At 40.4% G+C, this 26,795-nt stretch overlaps 1 protein-coding gene across 1 annotated transcript; it reads right to left on the bottom strand.

The window, feature by feature from the left end:
* Nucleotides 1-23,150: 23,150 nt before the first annotated feature.
* LOC310965777 (guanylate cyclase activator 2B-like) lies at nt 23,151-24,341 on the bottom strand (the record flags this gene model as incomplete). The annotated part of the gene is made up of 3 exons (XM_083939530.1): nt 23,151-23,221; nt 23,914-24,082; nt 24,270-24,341. 3 exons carry the CDS (start codon nt 24,339-24,341, stop codon nt 23,151-23,153), a joined length of 312 nt encoding a protein of 103 aa, XP_083795656.1.
* Nucleotides 24,342-26,795: the final 2,454 nt, after the last annotated feature.

Genomic DNA, 26,795 nt, shown 5'->3' with positions numbered 1-26,795 from the left:
TCAGGACTAAAGCAAAGTATGTCCTTTGCGTTTACATTTTGATTAACCCACATGAGCAGTTGTAGATTTCAGGTAATTTCGTTGTGGATCTGACTAGGTGTGCGTAGCCATGTCATTCAAAATGTTCACTACATACACAATCATCTACAGTACCAGATAGAGTTAACCCTGGTGAATATGGACATTTAAGTTTCTTCTATCCCAACAAAAGTTATATGGGGATATATGTATTATCTCAGACTACATTTTCAACCTGCCGCAAAATGGATATCCTCTCCACAATGCACAGAATATTCTGTCCTGGCTAATTTGTAACCTGTATTTGTAGATAGATAGCTAACAAGAAAGACCCAGTAGGCTTGATTCCAGGTTGAGAGCGTTTACTGAATCTTCTTTCTTATTTTGTAAAACTGCAACACAATGAAATACACACAATGTAACAATTGAAATTAATTATATGCAACAACACTGGTTACACTTTTCTTCTTACTTTCAGGTTATAAATCAGGTAAGTAAAACACACTATTAAATAAGGCCAACACACAGTATACTCTCACAGGTAAATAACAGACACAGTAAAAAGCAATAATGGTTCACACATTAACATAGCATATTAGCCATAGCATCTTAACTAGCCTCTTGCTAACAGTTAGCTTCTCAGTTAGCATAGTTTAAGGTGAAGGCGTAAAAACCTCCAAAACATGTAGTGTTTTTGTCTTTGAAAAACTAAAACAGGGCCACTGCCCATTCATAAAGCAGTTCCTCTCACCCTATTTCTCCTAAATTGCATAGGAATTGATTAACAATGATTTTTTTCCTCTAATCAAGGAAGCTGAACATCCATAAAATCAGCTGTGATCGACATCAGCCAGACACTCCACCCAAACTAAGGCTTCCTCCTTACACCATATGATTTTCACATGATTTGGGGAAGTTTGATATGGAAAAGGCCAGAGTTCATGTTGAATGACAACTTGGGGTAAATGGTTTTTAGAAAAGATATGGTTTTAAGGTTGTTGAAAATAGCAAACAGCTGTTGAGAACACCCCCTTGCACCTCAACATGAAAATGACAACTGGTTTTGCCAATACTCACTCTATTGGATGTGCATTTTTAACAGTAACGTTAACAATGCATCTTCTGACATTTTAAGTTGAATATAAAAAAAAATCCTGAAAAAACTAAAAATAAATGTATTAATGTTGTCTGTTTCTAGTTCTAATTCCATGAAAGAATCGCATACCTGTAGCTTCCTCTCGCGAAGTGAAAATAATATTCTTCTGCGCTGTTATTTCACCAATCAAAATATTCTGCCCTGAGCTCTGGGCTGCAGCCCTTTTTCTGGCTTTAGCCTGTGAGTAGTAGAGTTTGCAACGCTACGTGTCGTTTGGTCAACATTTTAATTTTTAAAATGCCAGGGACAGGTCACTGAAAATGGACACTGTCCCCGGAAACCAGTTGAAAATCTGGTCACCCTAGCATAGTTAGAACAGATTTCGTAACTTAAAATAAATGCATCAAACACCACCTTAAAGAGCACAGTGCCATGACACAACTAACATAAACCCATTGCATCCATACTCACTGTTGGTTCCACTCCAAGGCTCAGACAACCAACTCTCTGTGGTGGAGCACTTGGAGACTATGCATGAACACTGAAAGTGCCTGGTAAATAAAGCTCCAGTTACTCAAATCACCATCAGGGGGAAATGTACCTAATCCAAGTCACTGACAGAAGTCAGAACACTCAATTAAATTAAATTAAATTAAATTAAATTAAATTAAATTAAATTAAATTAAATTAAATTTTATTTATAGTGCCAAATCATAACAAAAGTCATCTCAGGACACTTTACATGTGGAGTAGGTAAAGACCACACTCTATGACTTATTTATGATTTACATAGACCCAACAATTTTTCCGAAGAGTACGGTGGCAACGAAAACCTTCCCTATTACAGGCAGGAACGTCGGACAGACCCAGCTCTGTGGAGGACGGCCATCTGTCTGCACCGGTTGGGGAGGAAGAGAAGAGGAGAGAGAAAGAGAGAAAAGACGGACAGATGGACAGAGAGAGACAAGGACAGACACGAAGAAAGAGAGACAGACACACTTCCAGATATGCAAGCAACCAAAGAGTAACTATAATAATATCTATAGTTATGTGAATATGACTTATATGTTATGGCAGTTAATACAGCAGAACAGTAGAAACAAGCACAGCTAAGGTGATAGATTATGACAATGATAATAATTATGACGAACATGATCAATGATGAGTAGCGGCAATAGCAGCTACGATACAGCGTGACATACCACTGATGGTGTTTTTATGGCTACAAATTTTATAGTTAATTAGACTAGTGACAGTATAAATGACTAATAGTTATAGAAGTAGCAGGAAGCGTCATGCAGGACCACGGCAGCAGGGACCACCACGATCAGCAGAGACCTGCGAGACGACAAAGCACAAACAACTCCGGGGAAGAAGTGAATTAGAAACATGCATTGATGAGACATGAATGATACAGACAGAGAGGAGAGAAGCTCAGAGTATCTGGAAAAGTATTATCCCCCGGCAGACTAGGCTTATAGCAGCATCATTAAGCAGAACAAACTCAGCTTAAAAATAACAACATTGTTAAGGGGTTGTAAGCCCTAGCTGTAAGCTTTATACACTTGGGAGTTGGTTCCACGGGAGAGGAGCTTGTTAGCTGAAGGCTCTGCCTCCCATTCTACTTTTGGAGACTCTAGGAACGACAAGTAGCTCTCCATTCTCAGAGCGCAGCGATCTAGTCGGGTAATACGGTACTATGAGCTCTTATAAGATACGACGGAGCCTGGAAGAAGGATTTTAAATTCTATTCTAGATTTTACAGGTAGCCAGTGCAAAGAAGCTAATACAGGAGAAATATGTTCTCTTCCATTTGTTTTAGTTCGTACATGAGCTGCAGCATTTTGGACCAGCTGGAGACTTTGAACAGACTTATTGGAGCAGTCTGATAATAAGGAGTTGCAGTAGTCCAGCCTAGAAGTAACAAATGCATGGACTAGTTTCTCTGCATCTTTCTGAGACACAATGTTCCTAATTTTCCCAATATTACGCAGGTGAAAATATGCAGTCCTTGTTGTTAGTTTTATGTGAGAATTGAAGAACATATCCTGATCAAAAATAACACCCAGATTCCTTACTGTGGTGCTGGAGGACAACACAACATCATCCAGAGTAACAATATCTTTAGATATTGAGTTTCGGAGGCCTTTGGGGCCAAGTACAATAACTTCAGTTTTATCTGAGTTTAACATCAGAAAATTGCAGGTCATCCAGCTTTTTTATTTCCTTAATGCACATTTGAAGTTTATCTAACTGATCAGTTTCTTCTGGTTTGATCAACAAATATAATTGTGTATCATCAGCATAACAATGAAAATATATGGAGCTTCCTTATAATATTTCCTAAGGGAAGCATACATAAGGTGAATAGAATCAGTCCAAGGACAGAACCCTGTGGGACTCTGTGACTAACTTTAGTGTGCATGGAGCATTTGTCATTAACATATACAAACTGAGATCTATCTGATAAATAAGACTTAAACCAGCTTAATGCGGTTTCCTAATGCCAATTAGATGCTCCAGTCTCTGTAGCAGGATGTGATGGTCAATAGTGTCGAAGGCGGCACTAAGATCTAGTAAAAGAAGTACAGAGAAAAGAGACAAGTCCTTTGTCCTTTCATTAGAAGGTTGTTAGTATTTTTACCAGTGCTGTCTCAGTGCTGTGATACATTCTATATTCTGACTGGAAGTCCTCAAATAACTCATTATTATGTAAAAAGTTACACAGCTGATTGGCGACTAATTTCTCGAGGATCTTAGAGAGAAAAGGAAGGTTAGATATAGGTCTGTATTTGGCTAGTACCTCAGGATCAAGACTGGGCTTTTTAAGAAGTGGTTTAATTACAGCTATTTTAAAAGACTGTTTTACATAACCTGCTGATAAAGACATCATCTAATACAGGAGTGCTAACTAAAGGTAACACTTCTTTAAGTAACCTAGTTGGTATAGAGTGTAGGAGACAAGTAGAAGGCTTAGATGCTGAAATAGTACATGTTAATTTGTTAAGGTCAACTGTAGAAAAGCAGTCCAAGAATATCTCAGGTCGTACAGTTGTTTCTAAGGTTCCTGGGTTTGAAGAAAAATTGGTGCCAAGAGGGTTGATTTTGTCTCTGATAGTTATAATTTTGTCTTTAAAGAAGGTCATGAAGTCGTTACTACTGAGGTTTATAGGAATACATGGCTCAGTAGAGCTGTGGCTCTCTCTCAGCCTGGCTACAGTGCTGAAAAGAAATCTAGGATTGTTCTTATTCTCCTCTATTAAAGATGAGTAATATGCTGCTCTGGCATTAAGGAGGGCCTTCCTATATATTTTTAGACTTTCTTGCCAAACTAAGCGAGATTCCTCCAATTTAGTAGAACGCCACTTACTTTCCAATTTTCGCGATACTTGTTTTAATTCACGGGTTTGTGAGTTATACCATGGAGCTAACTTCCCCTGTTTCATCATCTTCTTTTTTAAAGGAGCAACAGAGTCGAGTGTTATTCGTAGTGAGCCTGCAACACTGTCAACAAGGTGATCAATTTCAGAGAAACTAACGTTAGTACAGGAATCTTGAACATTAGGATAAGGCATTAAATTAAATGCAGATGGAATCGCTTACAGCACTATCAAATAGACATCTAGTGTAGAAACTTTGGCCCAGAGGTGAGTAGTCCTGTAATATGAATTATTTAGATTCTAAATTTTAAATCTGATCAATGTGATCAATATTTGTTACATTTGAGGTAGTTTGTTTTGTTGTTTTATTTTTTGTTATTGACTGCAGTGATAGCTCTAGAAAAGAAGCTATCTCTGAGTCTGTTTGTCCATGATTTTTGTGACCTGTAGCGTCGGCCTGAGGGTAACAGGTCAAACAGGTGGTTGCTGGGGTGAAAGGAGTCCTTGATGATGTTTTCAGCTCTGCTGAGGTAGCGAGAGCTGGCAATGTCCTCCAGGCTGGGCAGAGGGCACCCAGTGATTTTCTGGGCTGTGTTGATGACCCTCTGCAGCACCTTCCTGTCTGTGGCTGAGCACCCTGCGTACCACGCTGTGATGCAGTACGTCAGGATGCTCTCTATGGCGGCTCTGTAGAACATCACCAGCAGCTTCTCCTCCAGGTTATTTCTCCTGAGCACCCTCAGGAAGTGGAGACGCTGCTGGGCTTTCTTAACCACCGCCGTGGTGTTTGCAGTCCAGGAGAGGTCATCGGCCATCTGCACGCCCAGGAACCTGATGGAGTGGACCCTTTCCATACAGTCCCCGTGGATGTAAAGGGGGGCTGGGTCCGCGCTGCCCTTTCTGAAGTCCAGTACCAGTTTTTTTGTTTTTGTGGTGTTCAGTTGGAGGTTGTTAACTGAACACCACGTCGTCAGTCTGTTCACCTCGTCCCTGTAGTCGGACTCGTCTCCCCCTGAGATGAGTCCGACCACTGTGGTGTCGTCTGCAAACTTGATGAAGGTGTTTGAGAGATGGGTCGGGGAGCAGTCGTGTGTGTATAGGGTGAATAGAAGGGGACTCAATACGCATCCCTGTGGAGAGCCTGTGCTGAGGGTGATCGCGGTGGAGATGTGAGGGCCAAGTCTGACAGACTGTGGTCTGTTTGTCAGGAAGTCTTTAATCCAGTGGCAGATGTGGGGGGAGAGGCCCAGGTGAGAGAGTTTCTGCACCAGGATCTCTGGAATGATGTGGTTGAATGCTGAGCTGAAGTCCAGGAAGAGCATCCTCACGTAGCTTCCCCTGTGCTCCAGGTGGCTCAGCGCGGTGTGGAGTGCTGTGGTGATGGCGTCCTCGGTGGATCTGTTTGCCCTGTAGGCAAACTGATGGGGATCCAGAGTGGGAGGCAGACAGGCCCTGATGTGCTGAGAGACCAGTCTTTCAAAGCACTTCATGACTACAGGCGTGAGTGCAATGGGTCTGTAGTCATTGGGGCTGTCCACTGCTGTCTTCTTGGGGACGGGGATGATTGTGGAGGCTTTGAGGCAGGGTGGTATGGTGGCCTGTGCCAGGGACTGGTTAAAAATCCTTGTGAAGACTCCAGTCAGTTGGTCAGCGCACGCTCTGAGCAGCTTGCCAGGTACTCCGTCGGGGCCGGCCGCCTTCCTGGGGTTCACTGTCCTCAGCCCTCGTCCCACTTCATGTTCCTGAAATGACAGTGTGGCTGTGCTTGAGGGAGGGGGGAGTGGTGTGGCTGCTGAGGACCTGTCTGTCTCGAAGCGGGCAAAGAAGAGATTGAGCTCCTCTGCCAGCGAGGCGTCAGTCCTAGCAGTCCCCTGATTGTTCGTTCTGTAGTTTGTTATGTGATTTATTCCCTGCCACATCTTTCTGGGGTCATTCACAGCGAAGTGGTCTTCAATCTTCCTCTTAAAAGCCGCCTTGGCCTCCCTGATGCCTCTTTTCAGGTCTGACCTGGCCGCACTGTGCAGGGCCCTGTCCCCTGACTTGAAGGCGGCGTGTCCACATCCTGGACAGAGAGGACAGATGGTTTGAAAGAGGAGTAGAAGAAGCCATCTAAGCAAAAGTAGAGAAACCAATTTACAGTGCTGCCCTTTCATCCCTTCCCAGGATTTTTAACAATCTTACCTCAAAGAACAACTGTTGACAAATAGCCTCCTGTCACTCCAACGACTGTCGTTAAGACTCAATAGAGCACTAAGCAAGTCGAAACCAACTTCCCACCAACGACTGTCACCCTAATGACGGGTCGTTGGCACTTGGAGCACAAAGGGTTCCAGTGACATCATCAGCCTTGTGAGACGTTAAATACCTGAATCTCCACACCAGATAGTTGGACCAGTCCCAGTCTGGTCAGTTGCGTACATGAACTGATGAAGCCTCTCCGATGAGAGGTGAAACGTCTTCAAAGACAAATAACCAAGTCCAGTTGCTTTTGACTGAAATTGCTTTGGGGATAACAGGAAATAACAGTAATGAAAAATGGAAATATAGGGGTTAGTTGCTCAGGTGTATGCAAACCCAAACAAACATTTTAACATATCATAAGCAGATGTTATTTTTAAAACTTTCTAATAGAAAATAAATAAATAAATAAAAATCAATAATTTAGTTGAGTTAAACTTTAACATTGAATGGATATAGTACAATAAATATTCACTATCCCCAAAGAGCAAGTTGTTGAGCAGCTGTGAGCAGAAGAACCTCTCATTCAGGTTAAATAAGCAATTTAAATGTCCTGCTTTGTTTCCCTTAAATTTCCTGTAGACAAAGATGGACAAAAAAAAATAAAATACAAATACATATGCACAAAATCAATTAAAAGATACATTTAAAAATATGTAGTAAAAAAGGGTAGTGCACCCATGTCATGGAGAAACTAACAAGCTCAGAAGTTTTGTTGAGCTTTCTGGTTCAAATTGAACCCTTTGGTTTTTATGCTTCACCTCTGCACTAACTTTCTTTACTCTTATATTTTTTAAAAGCAGAGCTTTGAAAGAAAAGAGAGCTGATCTCTTCTGAAGTCATGTGGTCTCCTGGCTTACATATCTGCCCCCTCCTTTTAGTGCTTTCTCACCTCCCCCACCCAGCATCTTGACTCTCCTTCACAGCTCAACAGCTGCATGCATGAGTCTATCCACACAGTGAAGATGAGTGCTATTCCCCTTCCTCTCCAACTGGGAGAGATGAGGAACAGTTTGGTGATCTGTTTAAGCCAGAGGTCACTGCAGTATATTAACTGGGACATATACAAATTTAATTACGCTTGTTAGAGTCCATGTCAAGTCATGTATCTGGGGTATCAGCTCTTGTATGACTGAAAAACAATTGAAAGGCCATAACACAGGTTGTGGCTTAGTGGTTTTATCCAGTGTAGATGAAATTACCTTTTGGTCTCATCCAGCTTTATTGCAACAATCCTTTGGGGGTTTCTAGGACAGAAAAAGATACTGTCCTGTTGGACACATGACATTTTCAGGGAACTTGTCAGATGGGATCACTGGATCTAGCTTTAACCATACAACCAGTGAAGCAAGGTGGTCACAAAATGAAGAGCTGTTCATCATGACTCAACAGCAACAGCAATTCCCGAGAGACTGGCACGGCTAGTAAACTAATCATATAGCCCTCCATCGCAACATTTCTGTTTTCCTCTTGAGTAATCACACAGTCAAAGTTTGCTAGCTTTCCGATTTATTGAGCCGGCACATCACACTTTTTTTTTTTGCATTCATCTGATGATCATAGAACATAATTACTTGCCAAATACAGTTAATATCCAATTAACCTGTTTGTTGAGCCTAAATCCCTTCTCCCACAGGCTGCTACTGTTGGTAATGCCTCCAATTAAAACACAGTATTTGTGGCCTTTGCCTCATTACATGGCAATTAACAAAGGGTCCACTTACTCTTCATTAGAGCAGGCAGCTTGTTGTTATGCTTGTTCAAGTTGACAGCTTATGAATGGCTGAAAGACAGAGGACTTTTTGATATGTGTTAATGAGTTTCCAGTCCATTTATTCCGAATCAAACCTCAAGGGTTAATCATTAGGCATGTTTCCATTAAGGCAAAATGTAGCTGCTGGGAAAGTTTCAGGACAAGCCCTCTCAAATGTCCTCTCAATCGACTATGATGTCACGTATCTGACGCATTTAACACCTAAGACGCGTCAAATGTAAACAACAAGGAAGGAGACGTGAGATGGAAGGAGCAGAGATTGCTGCGTTTCTCATTGCTGTGTTCATGCACCTGGCGGCGAAGATTGTTTTATTGTGTCTACTCTCTACTTAGCCGGCTTACAGCAAGTGTTGTTGTGGAGTTGAGTACTACCTACGTCACATCCTGCTTAAAGTTATATCCAATCAGCAACCAGGCTTTTTTCAGGGGAGAAAAAAGTACCCGATGTTGGGCAAGGCCAACAAAAGCCTGGTCAAATAGCCTTTAGGGGTGGCTCACATTCAGATATGGGGTGTTTCGACAAGGGAGACCCGCCTTATACTGGGTATTCAAGTGTGATGGAAACGCACCTATTATGTATATTTCCCCTTCAACTGACTGGATCCATCAATCAACAGCATACAGTTATGTGTAGAGTGAACTCTATAACCTCTGGCAGACATCTGCTTGTATTTAACCACTTGGTCCCTGAAGATTTCATTTTAGTGGACACTCCTAGATTATGGTTTTACAGACTTTATTAAGTATGTGTGTCTCTTATCAACCAACTCGTCTAAGCAAGAGTGTGTTAGAAAGTAAAACACCATTATAAAGTATCTGTTACAAAACATGTTTCTAATCAGAAGATAATCCCATGCGTTTTAAAACCAAGACTTGCTTTCTGTCCATCTGGCTATAAAATTAGATTAACCCGTTGCTTGCAGTGAAAACAGGGATGGAGGCAAACAGAAGTAAAAACAGTGAGGTATAATGATAGTAAAGATACAGAATGATGATGATGATGAATGATGATGAAATATTCACTGAACTGAAATTCCATGATATTGTCTGTAATATACATGGACACTCCAAAGGACAAAGACTAAAAAGGTGGGAGCCAAAAGCCTCCCTGTGGGTGGAGGGTGAAAGTGGGACAAGGCAGATATACTGTGTCATAAGACATGAAACATAGTGTATTGACATCATTCGATGTGACTTACACTTCCTGGGAATATCATTGTCACAGCTTCAGAATTTGGGAATCATTGCATTTCAAAGTTTTCTTAACTAATTCAGTTTTACTTATCCATAGCTCCATATGCAGATGGAACATTTGTCAAAATGAAAACAAATATATGCTTAAAACATGGCTCAAAAGAGAATACCAGAAAGCCTACAGAGAGTGGTAGAAAGTCAGAGGTATGACTTCTTATACCTCAGTTTCTCCTTAAAAATGAATAATTTCTTAATTTGTCTGAGTGTGGGACCGCCTCAGGTTAATAACAGAAGAGCTGTACTTTGTAATCTCAGATGCTTATGTTTCCTCTTCCTGTGTTATGGCTATGAAGCTTCTGTAGTAGAATAAGCCCTATTTCTAATGATCAAATCAGTGGTCATTAAAAGTCACATTTTGTTAGTTATCTGCATTATATTAAACGGTCACTTTCTCATCTTTGCTGCTTTAACTTAATTCTTCAGTCCCAGTACATCAATGAGGCATCTCTGTATTGTGTTTTGTTATACCCTGGGAACAGATGGGAACAAATGTATTTTGTCAAGCGATAAACAACCTTTATGTCAGTGAAGATTTCCAACACAGCCAAACGTGTCAGATGGATCAGACAACTTTGATTATAATTCAGGACACAAACATCCCCCTCCAGACTGTGTTGGTTCTGCTGCAAAACTTTCCTTTGGATAAATATTTGAATGTGGAGTATAATACCAGAGAACAAAGGCAGAGGTTTGAAATGTCAGTGTTAAATGTACATTTGAACAATGACTAACTTGTCACTTCTTATTAAACTGAATATGGATTTTACAGTTGGCAGTTAAATGACAAAGAGCAACTGGATAAACGCAATTATTCACCTACTTATTGTGATAAATGATTTTGTAACTTGCCTAAAATGATTTACTTGGCCAACAAGTTAATAGCAGATAAAAACATAGACCAGTTTTGTAAGTTAAGCCACATTGAATCTTTAACATGCATTTAACTGTTAGTTTATATATATATATACTTGACTTGTGTGATTTCTTCTCAACATCTGTAATCTCATGGAAAAAATGTTATTTTGCAATATATCATAGATCAAAAACAGAGTTTCTGAATCAAAGACGGATGCAACCGTTAACAAAAAGTGCCGACGGTGAAGACATATTGCAATCATCTGTAGAAGACAGCTCAGTCTCATTGAAATTAGTCTGATTTCTGGTGACTTGTTGCCGTTAATGCTGGTAGTGTGAGAACCACAACAAGTTCAATTCTCCCGACACAAGACAGCAGATTGTGTAGTGTGAATAGTACCAGAAACTGACAACTTTGAAAGTTGTTTGGGGGAACTTGGCAGTAGACAATATAAAATTAGAAAGAGTGAACCCTGACCTATTGGCAATAACTAGAGTAAACATATATATTGAGATAATTTGTAGACTGCCATGTAGAGGCAACGTTCACACTTGGAAGTATGCATTGCCTAGATGATTCAGACTGTCATTCAGCATTTACGTTGAAGATGATTAAGTGACTGCATGGCTCATATAATTCAAACGCTGGGATTAACATTTCCAGAACAGCCAGCATGTTTTCCCAGTTTGTAATCCAGAGACAGAAATCAACGAGAGCACAGTGAGTGGTGCATTCATCCAATCGGGTTTAGGTTTATTTTGATATCTGAGTGAAGGAGAACTGTCTATCATCTACCCATTTGACATAAAGCATGTCAAGATAATTAATCCATGACCACAATGAGTGTGGTTGGATGGTTTTGCCAAGATAAGATAGGTGTTAGCATGTTACTTTGGATTTCCAAACACATTGAAGCAGTGTTGCATGAGGCTCTTTTAAGAGCAATACTCTTAATACTGCATTTAAAAAAACCCTTAGGAGCAAAAGTGTGAGGAATGGACAAAATGCTGTGTTTATCTGCTCTAACATAAGATGCAATCATTAACATGTCTGCTACAGTAACTGTTACTTCTCAGGGCAAGGTAAATTTCATTACCTACAATAACTGCATTAATTCAGGACTGGCAAATCTGCTGTGCAGTATTTCTCGACTATATTTGATCTGTTGAAATTTGCAATGACAGTGTACATAGTAAGACTAACAGTCTGTACATTTTTCTTGTCATGCTTAATAATACAAGGCAAGGCAAGGCAAGGCAGCTTTATTTGTATAGCACTTTTCATACACAAGGCAGACTCAAAGTGCTTCACAGCACAACATGTCATGAATTCAAATGCATTACAGGAAGACAAAGAGAATAAAAACATAGACAATAATCAAAACAGTGCGGACGTTAAAAGTGCGAAGATTTAGCAGAAAGCTAAGGTGAACATAAAAGTTTTCAGTCTAGTTTTAAAAGTGGTCAGAGTGGGTGAAAGTCTCAAATCTTCAGTAAGTTTATTCCAGCTGTTTGTTGCATAATGACTGAAAGATGCTTTCCCTTGATTTGAGTTTACTCTGCGAACCACTAACAGATTGGTCTCAGAGGATCTTAGTGATCTAGAAGGCTGATGTAGTGGGAGCATATCAGTGATATACCTCGGCCCTAGACCATGAAGTGATTTATATGTGAGCAGGAGGATTTTGAAATCAATTCTCTGACGTACAGGAAGCCAGTGTAATGATTTAAGAATTGGTGTAATGTGCTCACATTTTCTGGTCTTTGTTAGAACTCTAGCAGCAGCGTTCTGAACAAGCTGTAGCTGCCTGACAATTTTTTTGGGAAGACCTGCAAGGAGACCATTACAGTAGTCTAGCCTTCTGGTTATAAAGGCATGGACAAGTTTTTCTAAGTCTTGAGCTGACATGAGCCCTCTAAGTCTTGTTACATTTTTAAGGTGATAATAGGCCTATTTTGTTACTGATTTGATGTGACTGTTGAAATGTAAATCAGAATCCATAATAACCCCAAGATTTCTGGCTTTATTTGAGGTTTTCAGGGACAGTGATTGAAGGTGTTGGATGACTTTAGACCTTTCTTTCTTAGCACCAAAAACAATTATCTCAGTTTTATCCTCATTTAGTTGAAGGAAATTTTGGCACATCCAGTGTTTGACCTGCTCAATGCACTGGCACAGTAGATCTATGGGGCGATAGTCATTTGGTGATAGCGCTACATAGATTTGGGTGTCATCGGCGTAGCAATGGTGGTCAATGTTATTATTTTGCATGATTTGTCCTAGTGGGAGCATATAGATATTAAATAAAGTCGGCCCCAAGATTGAACCTTGGGGGACTCCACACGTTACGTTGGTTTGTTCTGATACAAAGTCGCCAATGGAAACAAAATAGTTCCTATCTTGTAGATATGACTTGAACCAGTTTAGGACTGTGCCTGAGAGCCCCACCCAGTTTTCCAACCTGTCCAAAAGTATTGAGTGGTCGACAGTGTCAAATGCAGCACTGAGGTCCAATAGCATTAGTACTGAAGTTTTGCCAGAGTCTGTGTTAAGAGGGATGTCATTTATAACTTTAATAAAGGCCGTCTCTGTGCTATGAAAAGGTCTAAATCCTGACTGGAGGTTGTTGTGGCAGCCAGTAGAAGCCAAGAAGTGAGTTAGTTGTTGGAGTACAACTTTCTCAATTATTTTACTTATGAATGGTAGATTTGAAATTGGTCTGTAGTTGTTGATAATAGAGGCATCTAGGCTCCGCTTTTTTAGAAGAGGTTTAATGACTGCAGTTTTGAAGGCCTTTGGGAAATTGCCCGATTGAATAGAGTTATTAACTATTTGCAATACGTCTGTTGATAGGCAGTCAAAAACATTCTTAAAGGAGTTGGTAGGTAAAGCATCGAGACAGCAGGTGGTTGGCTTTAGATCCGTCACTGTTTCCACTAGAGTTTTAGAGTCTATGGCATTAAAGCTTGCCATCATTGCTGTGTTATTTTGGCCTAAACGGGGTGGTGATCCAACTTTTTTGTTTGAGATATTGATGGCACGTCTGATGCCTTCAGTTTTATCAGTATAAAAGAATGCAAACTCATTGCATTTCTGTGTGGAATGGAGTTCGGCTGGTATTTGTGTTGGGGGGTTGGTCAGTCTGTCGACAGTTGCAAATAGGGTTTTGGCCTTATTAGTGTTGCTGTTTGTGATATTGGAGAAGAATGTTTCTCTAGCACTTTTTAAGACTAAATTGTAGGCATGGAGCCTCTCTTTATAGATGTCATGGTGAATATGAAGTTTTGTATTTCGCCAGATTCGTTCAGCCTTCCTGCACTCTCTTCTCTGGGCTGTTACAACAGCAGCTTTTCTCCACGGTGCCTTTTGCTTACCAGAAATCGTTTTAACTGTAACCGGTGCAATGACATCTAAGATATTCACAGTTTTGGAATTAAAGTTGTTTACAAGATCATCAGCATGGCATGGGTTTAGAGGTGGTAGCGAGGAGATGGCATTTTTAAAGAGTACATTAGCATGTTCATTGATGTAGCGCTTTTTGACATTCTTTGATTCTGTTTGTGTCTCCGGAATTAAAGAAATATTAAAGAAAACACAGAAGTGATCAGACAGTGAAAGATCAGTCACAAGAACATCAGAAACATTGAGACCTTTTGTGATAATCAGGTCCAGGGTGTGTCCTTTACAATGAGTAGCCTCTTTCGTATGTTGAGACAGGTCAAATGTATCTTAAATAGTAAAAAGTTCCTTTGCACCCTTGCCATTCGAATCGTCAATATGAAAATTAAAGTCACCAGTTATAACTAGGCAGTCAAAGTCAGTGGAGATACTAGACAATAATTCGGTAAAATCATCGAAAAAATTTGCTGAGTATTTAGGTGGCCTGTAAATAATTAACAGAAGAATTTTGGGAGAGCATTTCAACACAGCACACAGGTATTCGAATGATGTAAAATCACCAAGTGACATCTGTTTCCCCTGAAATATGTTTTTAAATATAGCAGCAACCCCTCCCCCCCTTTTCCCAGATCTACATACATCAATAAAGTTATAGTTGGGGGGTGCTGTCTCGATCAGAATGCTTGCACTGTTATATTGCTCCAGCCATGTTTCAGTTAAAAACATAAAATCAAGTTTGGAAGTAGTAATAAAATCGTTGACTAAAAATGATTTGTTATTCAGAGACCTAACATTGAGCAGACCCATCCTGATGGTGTTATTGACAGGCTTCGATGTTGACTTTGATTTGGAGAGGATAGGAATGAGATTGTTTAGGTTAGCAGGGTGTCTACGTTTCCCAATGTTCTCTCTCTTGGTAGTCACAACAGGAATGTAGAAGGTGCCAAGCTTTGACGTAGGCAGCCTTGGGCCCAGCTGATAATGTGGTCTACTGCTGAACCCTGTTTTGTATCAATAATATTCAGGACTGCTGTCAGGGCGGGGCGGGGGTGGCCATGAGGGGGGGGAGGAGGAGTGGGCAGCGTCAGAGCTGGAATGAACTACTGGAGGTGGACGTTGAGGGAGTAGAGGGGGTTTACGTAAGAGGGGCGGAGTAGGGCTGAGGGTTTGTGAAGCGCACTTTCGTGGAGGGGGGGGAGGAGGTGGGAGGGAGGTGCCACTGAGATGACGCTGAGGGGGGGATCGCTGAGGTTGGTCAAGGGGAGTAAAAATAGGAGTAGGGCGGGGAGTGGGTGGGGGTAGCTCCCGGAACTCCAAAGGGGATAAGGGGGGAGAAAGGCTTACTTGAGGAAGGGAGAAGGATGGAGACCTGGATTTAGGCTTGGGGGGTGTGGGGGAGGGATCTTCACGCCCATTTGAAATGAAAGGGGAGGTAGAGGGGGATGGACACGTCTCCTCTTTGCTCCGGTGTCTCTCATGGTCAGCGCTCTCCTTTTGCAATGGCGGTCCTCCTTCGACGTTCATGATAAGCTGTGTTGTGTCTGTCTTTTCCGTTGGTTCCTCTTGTCTCTTGTCCTTGGCAGTGATGATAGTTGGATGACGCAGGAAGTAAGACATGTTGGTCATGAAAAGCTTTACTCCCAGCTTATTTAGACAAAGTCCGTCTGCCTTAAAAAGATGCCTGCGGTCCCAGAAAAAGCTAAAATTGTCAATAAAATGCATCGAACTAGCAAGAAAAACGCTGGAGAGCCACTCATTCAGCGAGTAAAGTCGACTGAATCTTTCAGCTCCTCTCCTGATCGGGGGTGGAGGACCACTGATAAACACCTCAGCATTCACAGCACTGACTGTTTCAAAGAGTTTATTGAAGTGCTCTCTCAGCTCACTTGATTGTTGTTTTTCAATGTCATTAAAACCAATGTGCAGAATGATATTTTTCACATTTGGTTGTGCAGCCACAATATCCAGGATTCTTTTTTCCAAGTCAGACACCATATCCTTCGGAAAGCAGAGTACTTTGGTGTTATTATTGCTTTTCATATCTTTTACAGAAAAGTCACCCACAATCAGATTTTCAGGCCCACTTGTTAGCTTTCTCGGTGGTTTTAAGTTAGCAGGTCTTACCCTTCTGCGTGGTGATGGTGGGTTATTCAGGCAATCAGAGGGGGATCCATTGTCCGACAACAGTGGAGCAAACCTGTTCTTTAGTTGAACACTTGCTTGCTGGGGAAGTTTCTTGGTACTTTTCCTCTTCTCAGCTGTCCGCTGCTGTGTCCTCCGTGGCAGGGGAGTTGATGAAGCGCTATGCCTGGATAGAGATGGTAGCGCAGGCCAACCGGTCAGATCAGAGATATCGGGGCGCTGGGTCCTCCCGGTTATCCGTTCTCCCTTGTCGCAGGGAGGTGGTCTTCTCTTTGGCTTTGCCCCAAGTGTGTTCCAGGGAGGATTATCGCTGGTAGATTTATTACCCTGTACAGGGACCTCCGGTTTCCTCGTAGCTTCATCGTTGCTAGTTTGCTGGGTTATGGCCTGCCCCTGTCCACTGTTTTCAGTCAGTGCTAGGGTGGTATTGTTGTCACAATATCCATTCACTTCTATAAATACTTCTAACCGATTAATTTTTGTTTCCAGCAGCAAAATCTTCTGTAGTAGTTTGTGGTAATCTTCCATAGAGAAGGGAGGCATCTTCTGGTGATTACCTTTAGCACTGTAGCACAGGCTCAGGCTTATCTTGAATGGTAGGCCTCCCTGCCTAGCGTTGAGGAACTCGTAAAAATATTGAAAAATGCCTCTGTTATCTAAAAGAAATATAATCCCACTGGTTTTGTAAGTATCCAGGAGCTGTTGCTCTTTGTTTCTTATTGAGGAGAAGCAAATAGTAGCAGATAGTAGCAAAAAATGCAAGCAAAGGCGAGAGCAAGCAGAAAAGCGTCCGCACTGTAGCAAAGCAGGAAGCAGCATCCTGCAGGAAGCAGCATCCTATCCTGTATACAGGACTAAATACATGGATAATTAACTGGTGAGGATGACTTTTTGCAGTTGGATACACAGCTTTAGTCTTAGGTCACATTCAGACAAGATCAGGCAGTCCGGTGAAAATGTCCTCACATTATTTTTGAGTAGGAGTAGTCTGTTTAGGCTGCGGCGATAGAAGCAGCAGGGAGGTGCCAGGCTGCAGTGAAAAGTTGACACAGACTCAAGTTTTGGAGAAACACAATCTGACGTCACGCTACGGTGGCCAATGTGATCAGACCATTGTCACAGTCCATTTTGAGGCGGTGTGAAAGTCAGGAGCGGTAGCGTGTTGTGAACCTTGGCTTCTTCCGTGCTCTGTATTTTCTTCACGTCTCTGTGAATCTGTTCGTAATTGCTCCTGTGCTTTTTGCTTCAATCACCTGTTATCCTGTCTGCCTGCGTGCCTGCCTGCCTACCACCCGCTCGTGCCATCATCTCCAGCTCGCAAATTGTTTGTAACACGGAGGACGCCATTACCAAGTGGACAGACGGACCTTCGGAGATTCTTCACTAAACCCTGGGCACTCTCTGGAGAGTGCTTCACCACTCACAGTCCCCACTCCTTTACCCCTCGTTCACCATGCACTTTGTGAAGAAATTTTTATTAAAACCTTTAAAACTGACTCTGAAGTTTTGTGTCTGCATTTGGGTCCCAGTTTTCCCTGTTTTCCAGTAACTGTTCATGACACTAAGAGGGTAAAAAAATGAAACACAAGCCCTTAACAGCCCGGGAGTTTGTGTAGCAGCTGTTTGTTTCCTACAACAAGCTCCAGCCTAAAGCTCAGTCCCTCCATCTATTTTCTTTCTCTCTTTATCTGTGAGATGAAGCTGTCTTCAAGTGTGGCCAGAAATGTGGAGATCATAACAACGATCTGGAAAACAATAACCTAAGTGATATAGAAAGACTACTCGTGCTACATTTCAGGGCTAAAGAACACAACAGGATGTCACACAAACAACAAAGTGACACTCCCACAGCCGTACAACCCTTTGGCAATTTGACGGAGCTTACTGAGGGTGTGTGAATGCAGCCTAAATCTCTTCATATTTTGTATCCAGCCATCAATGGCATATTTACTTGCTCTTCTACCAACATGAAAAAAGTCAACTGGAGACTAAATTAGTTCCCATGGATCAATTGTCTATCCAACAGGCTAATAATATCTGCTAGCGACAAAAAACAAAACGCGAAATATTTGGGTTTTGTACGCAAAGGAATTTGGCGGCTAAAAATGTATGACATTTTATAAATCTAGTATAAGCACACTAATTGTTAATAAAAAAGTTGCCAAAAATGAGAATCCTGCTGAATGTACCTCTGACAGGACCCACTTTTTAAAAAATATTTAAAAAATGTAAGTGGTCACCTGCCATAATTGTCACTGTAAACTGCAAATGGGTAGAAGTTTGCTCACCAGGTGTAATAACATAAGGGGGGTCGCATTTGGCAAACAGTCAATAGGCAAATCTACTGATACTTCCAGTAACCTGTTGAAATCGATTGGTCCATAGTGGAGAGCTTGGGGGAAGAAAGGTTGACTCATCTGATGTGAACAACAGCAACATGTTGAAATCAAAATTGGTTTTCAGGTTTAAGATGGGTTCGGTGGAAATGTGATCAGTTTATGACTAAAGCCTGGGACACCCACACATAAAAAACAACACATTTCTCTCTTTTTTAAAATGTTTTTCTCAAGCACATGTTTGGAGAAAGTTTTATCAGCCAGTCTAAACCCAAATGCTTGAGTCTGTCTCCTCCCAATTCATTTTCGATTTTTAAGGTGTGTAATCAGCAGTGCAGAGCAAAATGCCTCTGGACACAATTGGATAGACCTACAACCAATCACAACAATCAAATATTACCGACAACAAATCAGAGCAATGAAACGGCTTTGTCAAAGGAAAACAATGGCGGACGATCACAATCAAGAGATTGAGTTTGGCAGATTCATCTGGTTTCAAGGCTACAGTTTTACAGACCTGTAAATTTAAATCAACTAATCAATTAGTTGACTGAATCGTGGTGTTAAATCAAGGACAGCCCTATGGGGATGAGGGAAATAGGGGTTCAGGGATGTGTAAACCCAAAACACTTCAAAGGCCACACATGTTTTCACTTGGTTTCCCTTATTGCCTTGGATTTGAACCTAACCCATCAGGGCTTTCTCTGTATACTTTGTATGTTTGGCCACAGGAGGGGGGGGGGGGGGTTCCTTTATCTACCTTAGACAAGCTGTGAAAATAACACACTCCTCTGCCAGAGATGAGATAAAGTAAATTAAGAAATGTGTACCAAGGAATCTCCCTTTTTCTCATGTCTCCTTGGGAAAGGAAGCATGTCAGGTATGCAGTGTCAAGCTGTACTCTTCTCAAGATGTCCTTGGAGTTTTGTTTTTTGGTGGACAGATGGGTACCACAATAAATTATATATTTCTAACCTAATTTATTATTTACTCTGTATTATAAATAGTGAACAGTAAAGGTTTTTTAGGTGTTTCTAAAAAAGAAATAGTGAAAATATAGCTGCAACCTTACTAACATTTACAGAGGGTATATACTGCCTTCACATGCTCCCAACATGCTGTTAAGTCTGCAGAATGTTGACAAATAGTTTAGTGAATTGTGCCCTCTAGTGGGTACTGAGAGAAACACACCCAGCACACACTGGACAGAAGTAAAACTTGCAAAGTGTACAGAGGAATAAAAAAGTATAAGAAAAGTAAATTTGAAAGAATGACCTCTCTAGTGTTCTGTTATTATAAGTTATATGATTGCATTATTATTGTTATTATTATTATTATCCAGGGTTTAAGGGAGATTTTAATGTTGTAGCTGGTAACTGTGATGCTACTCCAGCTACTAGTGGTGGTTAATACAATATATGATAATGCTTCATATTATAAAGCAGATCATGCAGAAATGTCTTAATCTGCTCAAGTACAACTGTCAAATAAATCTGAAATGTATGAAAATACTTGAGTTAAGTATTAGTTGCTACACTACTTGAGGAACTGTACCTAGTTACTTCCCACCACAGCATTTATGACTGCAGGTAACGATTGCTTCTGTTATTGATTGATCTGTTGATCTACTTTACCATTTAGTTAATAAAACGTCAGAAAATGGTGAAAATCTGCATATTTGAGAAACTGGAAACAGCATTTAAAAAAAAAAAATTTTGCTTGATAACTTAATTTATCATTATAATTGTTGCGGACTGAATCATTCATACATCAGTGTAGGCTATCTATTTTATTTTCATTTTCAGAACCAGTCAAATGTTTTTTTGTTTGTATTTATGTCCCTGATTTCCTTTTTGGGCATCTTTATATATATATATATATATATATATATATATATATCATCCGTTTCTTTAATTTACAGTAGTCTACACTAAAACCGACAAACCTTCAGGATTTTAGTTTCATAATATCTACCAGGTAGAATTTTGGGGAAAGGTGTGCAAGACATCTTCAATGTTACACCATTCCGAGTAAACATAGTAGTTTCACCAGAGTCAAAGAAGAAAGCACTTATTCTGTGTGCACACATCACGTACTTCAAAAGGTGTCTCAAGGGCTCGTCCGGGATTTGAACCCGGGACCTCTCGCACCCTAAGCGAGAATCATACCCCTAGACCAACGAGCCACATATTTGATGAGGTCAAGGGGTGGCACCGTAGTCACTTCTTTCTGGGGAACTATGCTTCAATCAAAATGTTTCCGCTCGTAAAACTTTGTTATGGCATAACGAGTGTATTACCATAAGGAATCTCTCTCTTTATTACAAATGGTCTGGGGGAGGTATCAATAATATTTGAACATGGTCCTCTCCTATGAGGGTTTCTTATCACGTCATAATTTACGTTTCAAAGAAAACAACTCTGTGGTAAAAGCAATCCCCTCTGGCTTACTTAGGTTAATGAAATGTTACTCATCTTTTTGTGAAGAAATTAGAGCAGAGGGCAATTCTGATCTGCTTTTGGATGGTATCAACATGTTTCGTCACTTAACAACCGCCAGAGTTCGTCATACGTTGTCAAATGGGAGAAGGAAACAGAGGATCAATACGCGACGAGATATCTCACTCCCTGTTACTTCCGCCTTCGTTTTTGTTAGGCAGACTTAGACTTCTCTTTATTGATCCTTTGGGATGACTCCCGGAAGGAAGTTAAATTTCCAGCAGCTTACAAAAGGCACAAGGGAGGTATAAAAAATACTGTACAAGATAAACAATAAACTCTTAGCTAAGCTAAAATGACAGAAATGAGCAGTAACATTAAATTATTGCACTTAAGTGGTGGATAAAGTTATTGCACTAAGAAAAAAAGAAGATTAGGGTCCAGGTCTGTATGAGTAGATTATTAATTGCACAGTGAGTGGCTCCCACTCCTTCCCTTCTGTCCTCTTTATTTCCTCCTCCCCCTGAGTGAGGAGTTGTAGAGGATGAGGCCTGAGGGACAAAGGAGTTCTTGAGCCTGTTGCTCCTACACTTGGGCAGGAGCAGCCTTCAACTGAACAGGCTCCTCTTAGTGCTGCTGACGGTGTTCAGGGGGTGGCTGGCATTGACTCCCTCCCTATCACACCACAGTGTAGACGAGGACACTGGTGACTGATAAAACATCCACAGCAGTTTGCTGCAGATGTTGAAAGACCGCAGTCTCCTCAGGAAGTACAACCTGCTTTGTGTCTTCCTGTACAGGTGGATGGTGTGTGTTGTCCAGTCCAGTTTATTGTCCAGCCAAAGCCCGAGGTATTTGTATGAGTCCACAGCCTCTACCTCAGCTCCCTCTAGCAGGACTGGTCTCTCTGTCACCCTTTCTGTGTTTCTGTTTAGAAAAATATCAGCTTTTTAGAATATATATATTTCTTATTGTGCTTAATCAGTTGTGTCCCTTTTCATTGTGTTTTGTTCAAGGTTTTTTTAAGTAGCCTACTGTCTTTACACTTTTAAACTCACCTTTTCACTCTTGCTTTTAACCTTTAAACTTCTTTATTTTGTTTGTGGTGTTTTATTTAGTTGCTACTGTTAAAGCATTTTTTGAGCATCTGGAAAACTGCTATACACATTTGAAGTATTATTATTATTATTATTATTATTAAAATGTGTCTGTTTATTACTTTTCTACATTGTCTGATTTTTTCTGATTCTGATTACTAACTAAATGAAGTTTACTTTTTAGTTTTCGAAAGCAAAATCGTGAATATGCTATGTCTTTTTTCTTTCCTCAAACCCGCAAACAAGAACTAGGTTAAAACATCAACATTTTACTGAATTTGTCACTGTCTATATGTGGATCATACCAGTAATTGTGTCAGCTTAATTTCTAATTATTTTAATGTAGATCTAAGGTGAACACAAATCAGTCACCAAGGATTAAGCAAAGTGTTTAGTCGAAGTCGATCACTTTCATTAGACCAGTCCATTAACTGATCCAACATTTTGTAAGGGTTTATAGATCAGTGGAAGCAGATAAACACAATACAGGCAGTAGAGCAGCCTTAAATGGTTGTATGTTCCTGTTTGCTTATTCATCTTCATGATAGATAATCTTTGATTTGAATTGTAGCATCAGCAGTTATAATTCTCACTCACTCTAGTGTAGCCATTTACTTTCTTTAGTTTCATTAGCTACACAATTAGTAGCTTTGAAACAGCATAGCCCCTTATGTATGTGTGTATGTGTGTGTGTGTGTGTGTGTGTGTGTGTATTCTTGAAACTACAAGTAAAACTGCTTTCAAGGATGAAAAGAATACATATTTTTATTATCACAAAGCTGCATCAAACTTGATAAATTAAAAGTTCAATATGAAAGCAACAAAGTAATATCCAAACACTCCTGAACTTTACTAAAAAGGGATGATGTATTTATTGACAGTATCTATCAGGACTTCTATATATGATGATTTACTGTTTTTCTGTAAACTAAAATTGAGTATGTTGACCACTGAGCCTTGAGACCATTTGGGCTTGGTTGCTAGGTGACAGGAACTCTTGTTGCAGAGTTCCTGTCACCTAGCTGCATGATGCCTTATACATATAAATGTGAAAGAACGATGGAGGACGTCGGCCCCAGAGGCTCTCACTTGATGTATTTCTGTCTCTAGCAGATGGCAGCCTCAGTATAAACATCCAGTGCAGGCTGGGTTGGCACATATTTCACATGGATCTGAAGATGTGATGATAAACACTGGAAAGTGCAAGAAAAACATGAAAAATAAATATTCATCCGGCCTGAAGTGTGTTTTTGTTCACCCATGGACCAGCTTTTCATTTTTATTGATAATGGGATCTGTATCCGTATCTGTGTCAATACAGCAGCATGGGTGTTGTCTGTTTCTAATGAGCTTTAATGGCCACCAAAGACTATTTGCACAGCTTTTCACAGGCCTCGTGGCTGGTATTATCATTCTGGAGCCGCTTTATGGTGCAGCAAAAGCAGGATGTGAATAATACACTGTTTAAACAGTGTATTTGAGGAATCCATTTCAGCAAACTGAAGCCTGTGCCTGTTGTCAGTATGTTTAATCTCAAGTCTATAATAAATATAAATAAATAAAAAATAAGTACAATATTCACTCTATTTACTCTTGTTTGAGTAATGTTTCCTAAAAACTGAAGAAAAGAAGAAATGATTTAGCCCGTTAAAAATGAAAAACACATTTCATTTTTTTGTAAAGATGTCTTCAGTAGCAACCAATGGCTTTGGGGCTGACTGCTACAGCTGGAATGAAATGTGCGTTGTAGCTGTTGGTCTTTTCAGCACAATAGAAGGAGACTTGAGAGAACCACACTGTAATATAACGCCATCATTTGTTGGTACCAAGATAAATCTGATCTCCCACAAGGTTTCCACATTTGTTTTGTATTTTTTCTCCTTACCTAGTTCAGAGAAAACAATGCCCGCTCCTTTCCCTTCACACACTGGCCTGAAGACCTGCGGAAGGACAGGGTTAGCACACACAGCGAGGTGAGGGTAAACGTTGTCCTCTAAATCCATCAGCTCCTTCACCTGCTTCACTGCCTCCAAAGGGAAGCTCTTGTCCCTGACCTGGTAGAGGAGAAACAGGAAGAACTGTGAGGACAAGGAAAATCTCCCAAGTGGAGGTGCTTTGGACTCAGAAATAGAGCATGCTGTCTTGTAATGGGATTGAGTGAAAGGAAAGAAACAACATAAACAGCCTGATTGATGAGATAAAAGCATGTCAACAGTATTTCTAAGAACAAGTGATACTCACCTTTACCTGCACACTTGCAGCTCCTCTGCCCACACACAGCACCAATACAAGGACTACACTGAACACTCTCATTTTCAGATGATGATGCAGAACTTCTCAGTTTAGACGAGAGCTTCTTCTGTGGTCTATGTGTATCTGCTCTGCCTCTTATAAGGTGTCTGGACAGCTTAGTGAGTGATTTATTAACAAAGAAAATTGACAGGGTGAGGACACTAAAGGTGTGTTTGTGCGTGTGTGTGTGTGCGTGTGTGTGTGTGTGTGTGTGTGTGGGGGGGGGGGGGGGGCACACACCTCAGGTCAAAGATTACCAAAGGCTTTCACACCGTAAACGCTTTGGATCCTCTTTTTTTTTTTTTTAGTTTATAACCACTATCGTTTTCATTTGTTTACAACCTCTATCTCTGTTGTTTTAGCTCCTGCATTTCACTATTGACTTTGGGTTTCACACTTAGGTATCCAGCGCCTCAGTGCTAAATTATAAATCTCACCCCTTGTCTCTCTCCCACATATATTTGTTCCAGGGTCCGATAAGGAAGAGGCCGTATACGCATACAGAGCTGAACCATAGGTCACTTATTTGCACACCTACGATATTTGCATATTATGACACTTTCCACATGCAATTGGCAACATTTCTTGTTTGGTTACACAATCAGAAAAACACAGTTTATAGACAAAGCAAATTTGTAACATTTCTTCTTGTCTGCCTGTTTTCTTTGATGCCATTTGATTTATTTTATGATATACAGTATATGAGGTGGTTTGGGACGGCTGGGAATGAAAGTAATGCCTGTTATCTTATCCAATTGTATGCTTTTACCTTTTGTCTTGTTCTGTTTGATTGTTTGTTGTTCTATATGAAAAATCCAATAAATGTTTATTAAAAATAGAAAAAGAAGAAATAAAACACACCTTAATGCATCTTAATGCAAACAATTCCCCCCATAACCTTGAAATACTACAATCAAGTATCACTTCTATACAAAAGACACTTAAACTCCCTTATTTCAAAATGTACTATTGGAAACCAATGAAATAAGAAGTCAGATGAATGAGCAGCTCTTTCCCAAATACTGAAAACTGATAAAAGTCAGTGAGTCACAGTCTGGAGCTCCTCCCTAAACAATGACTAGCCTGACTGTGGCTTTGTTAAAAGTGGAAATCAAGGTTTTCATTTTCTTGTAAATTTTATTTTCTCAATTTCACACATACAGTAGCTGTTAAAAAAACTTAGTAACTAGACAAGTATTGTTTGGAAAATCTATGAAGACGAAGATTTTAATTGATTTTCAATGGCATATGTAACTCTTAACTAATATGAAGGTCTAGGAGGAGATTTAATGATGGATTGGATTTATATAGCGCCTTTCTCAGTACTCAAGGCGCTTTACAGAGTCCAGGTTCCATTCATTCACACAGATGGTGGTGGTGGTAATCTACGATAGTAGTCACAGCTGCCCTGGGACAAACTGACAGAAGCATGGCTGCTTATCAGCGCCTACGGCCCCTCCGACCACCTCTTTAAACATACAGCAGTCATACACATTCACACGAGGAAAGGTGGATGAAGTGTCTTGCCCAAGGACATAACGACCTTGACACACATTGGCACACAGGTCAGAAGTGGACACAATTGCAAAGTTCAAAAGTCATTGGGTTCGGGCGTGGCCAGCGGGCTCCATAGCGCCCCCACGGGATAAAGTTCTTTTGATGTTCATGAAATGTGGTGGGATCATTACTCTCATCTTAAGGAGCACATGAACAGTTTTGGATTTTTTTTCACCGGAGAAGAAGTCGGCCATTTTGGATTTTGTGCGTCAATTTTCATTTCCTGAACACATGTTTGAGGACTTTAGGATGCACAAAAACTAAACTTTTCACCCACATTTAAACTAGTAATTACTTCGATTTAATGCCATAATTGGGCGTGGCCGTGGCACGTTGGCTCTATTGCGCCCCGTATTTACTTTTAGCATTTTTGAGGTGCTAATCATTCTCTTAAGCGCACACAAAGTTAGGAAGGAATAGTCAATACCTCAAATGATGATGTCATAACTCATTTGACCATTTTAGGCAGGTATGGTGTTTTTCATGACTTCTAGAGAATTCAACAGAACAATCTCAAATGTGGTCAGCAGAATCACAACCTTCATGATGAAAATTTTAAAGCATTTGTGTTTTACTGTGTTTTTACTTTTCTGCCAGTAATTGAAATGATTATTATTAGGGCCCGAGCACCAGCGAGGACCCCATTGTAATTGTAATGATTATTGTTATTATTATAATAATAATAATAATAATTATTATTATTATTATTAGGGCCCGAGCACCAACAAAGTTGGCGGGGACCCTATTGTAATTGGAATGATTATTATTATTATAATTTTTATTAGGGCCCGAGCACCGGGCAATATAATTATTATTATTATTATTATTATTATCGTGATATTATTATTAGGACCCGAGCAACGACAAAGTCGGCAAGGACCTTGTTTTTTCATAACTTCAACAGATCAATCTCAAATG

This window comes from Echiichthys vipera (genome assembly GCF_963691815.1).
Source record: "Echiichthys vipera genome assembly, chromosome: X".
Taxonomy (NCBI): Eukaryota; Metazoa; Chordata; class Actinopteri; order Perciformes; family Trachinidae; genus Echiichthys; species Echiichthys vipera.
Note: the sequence above shows the minus strand (reverse complement) of the source record. Positions and strands in the feature narration are given on the sequence as shown.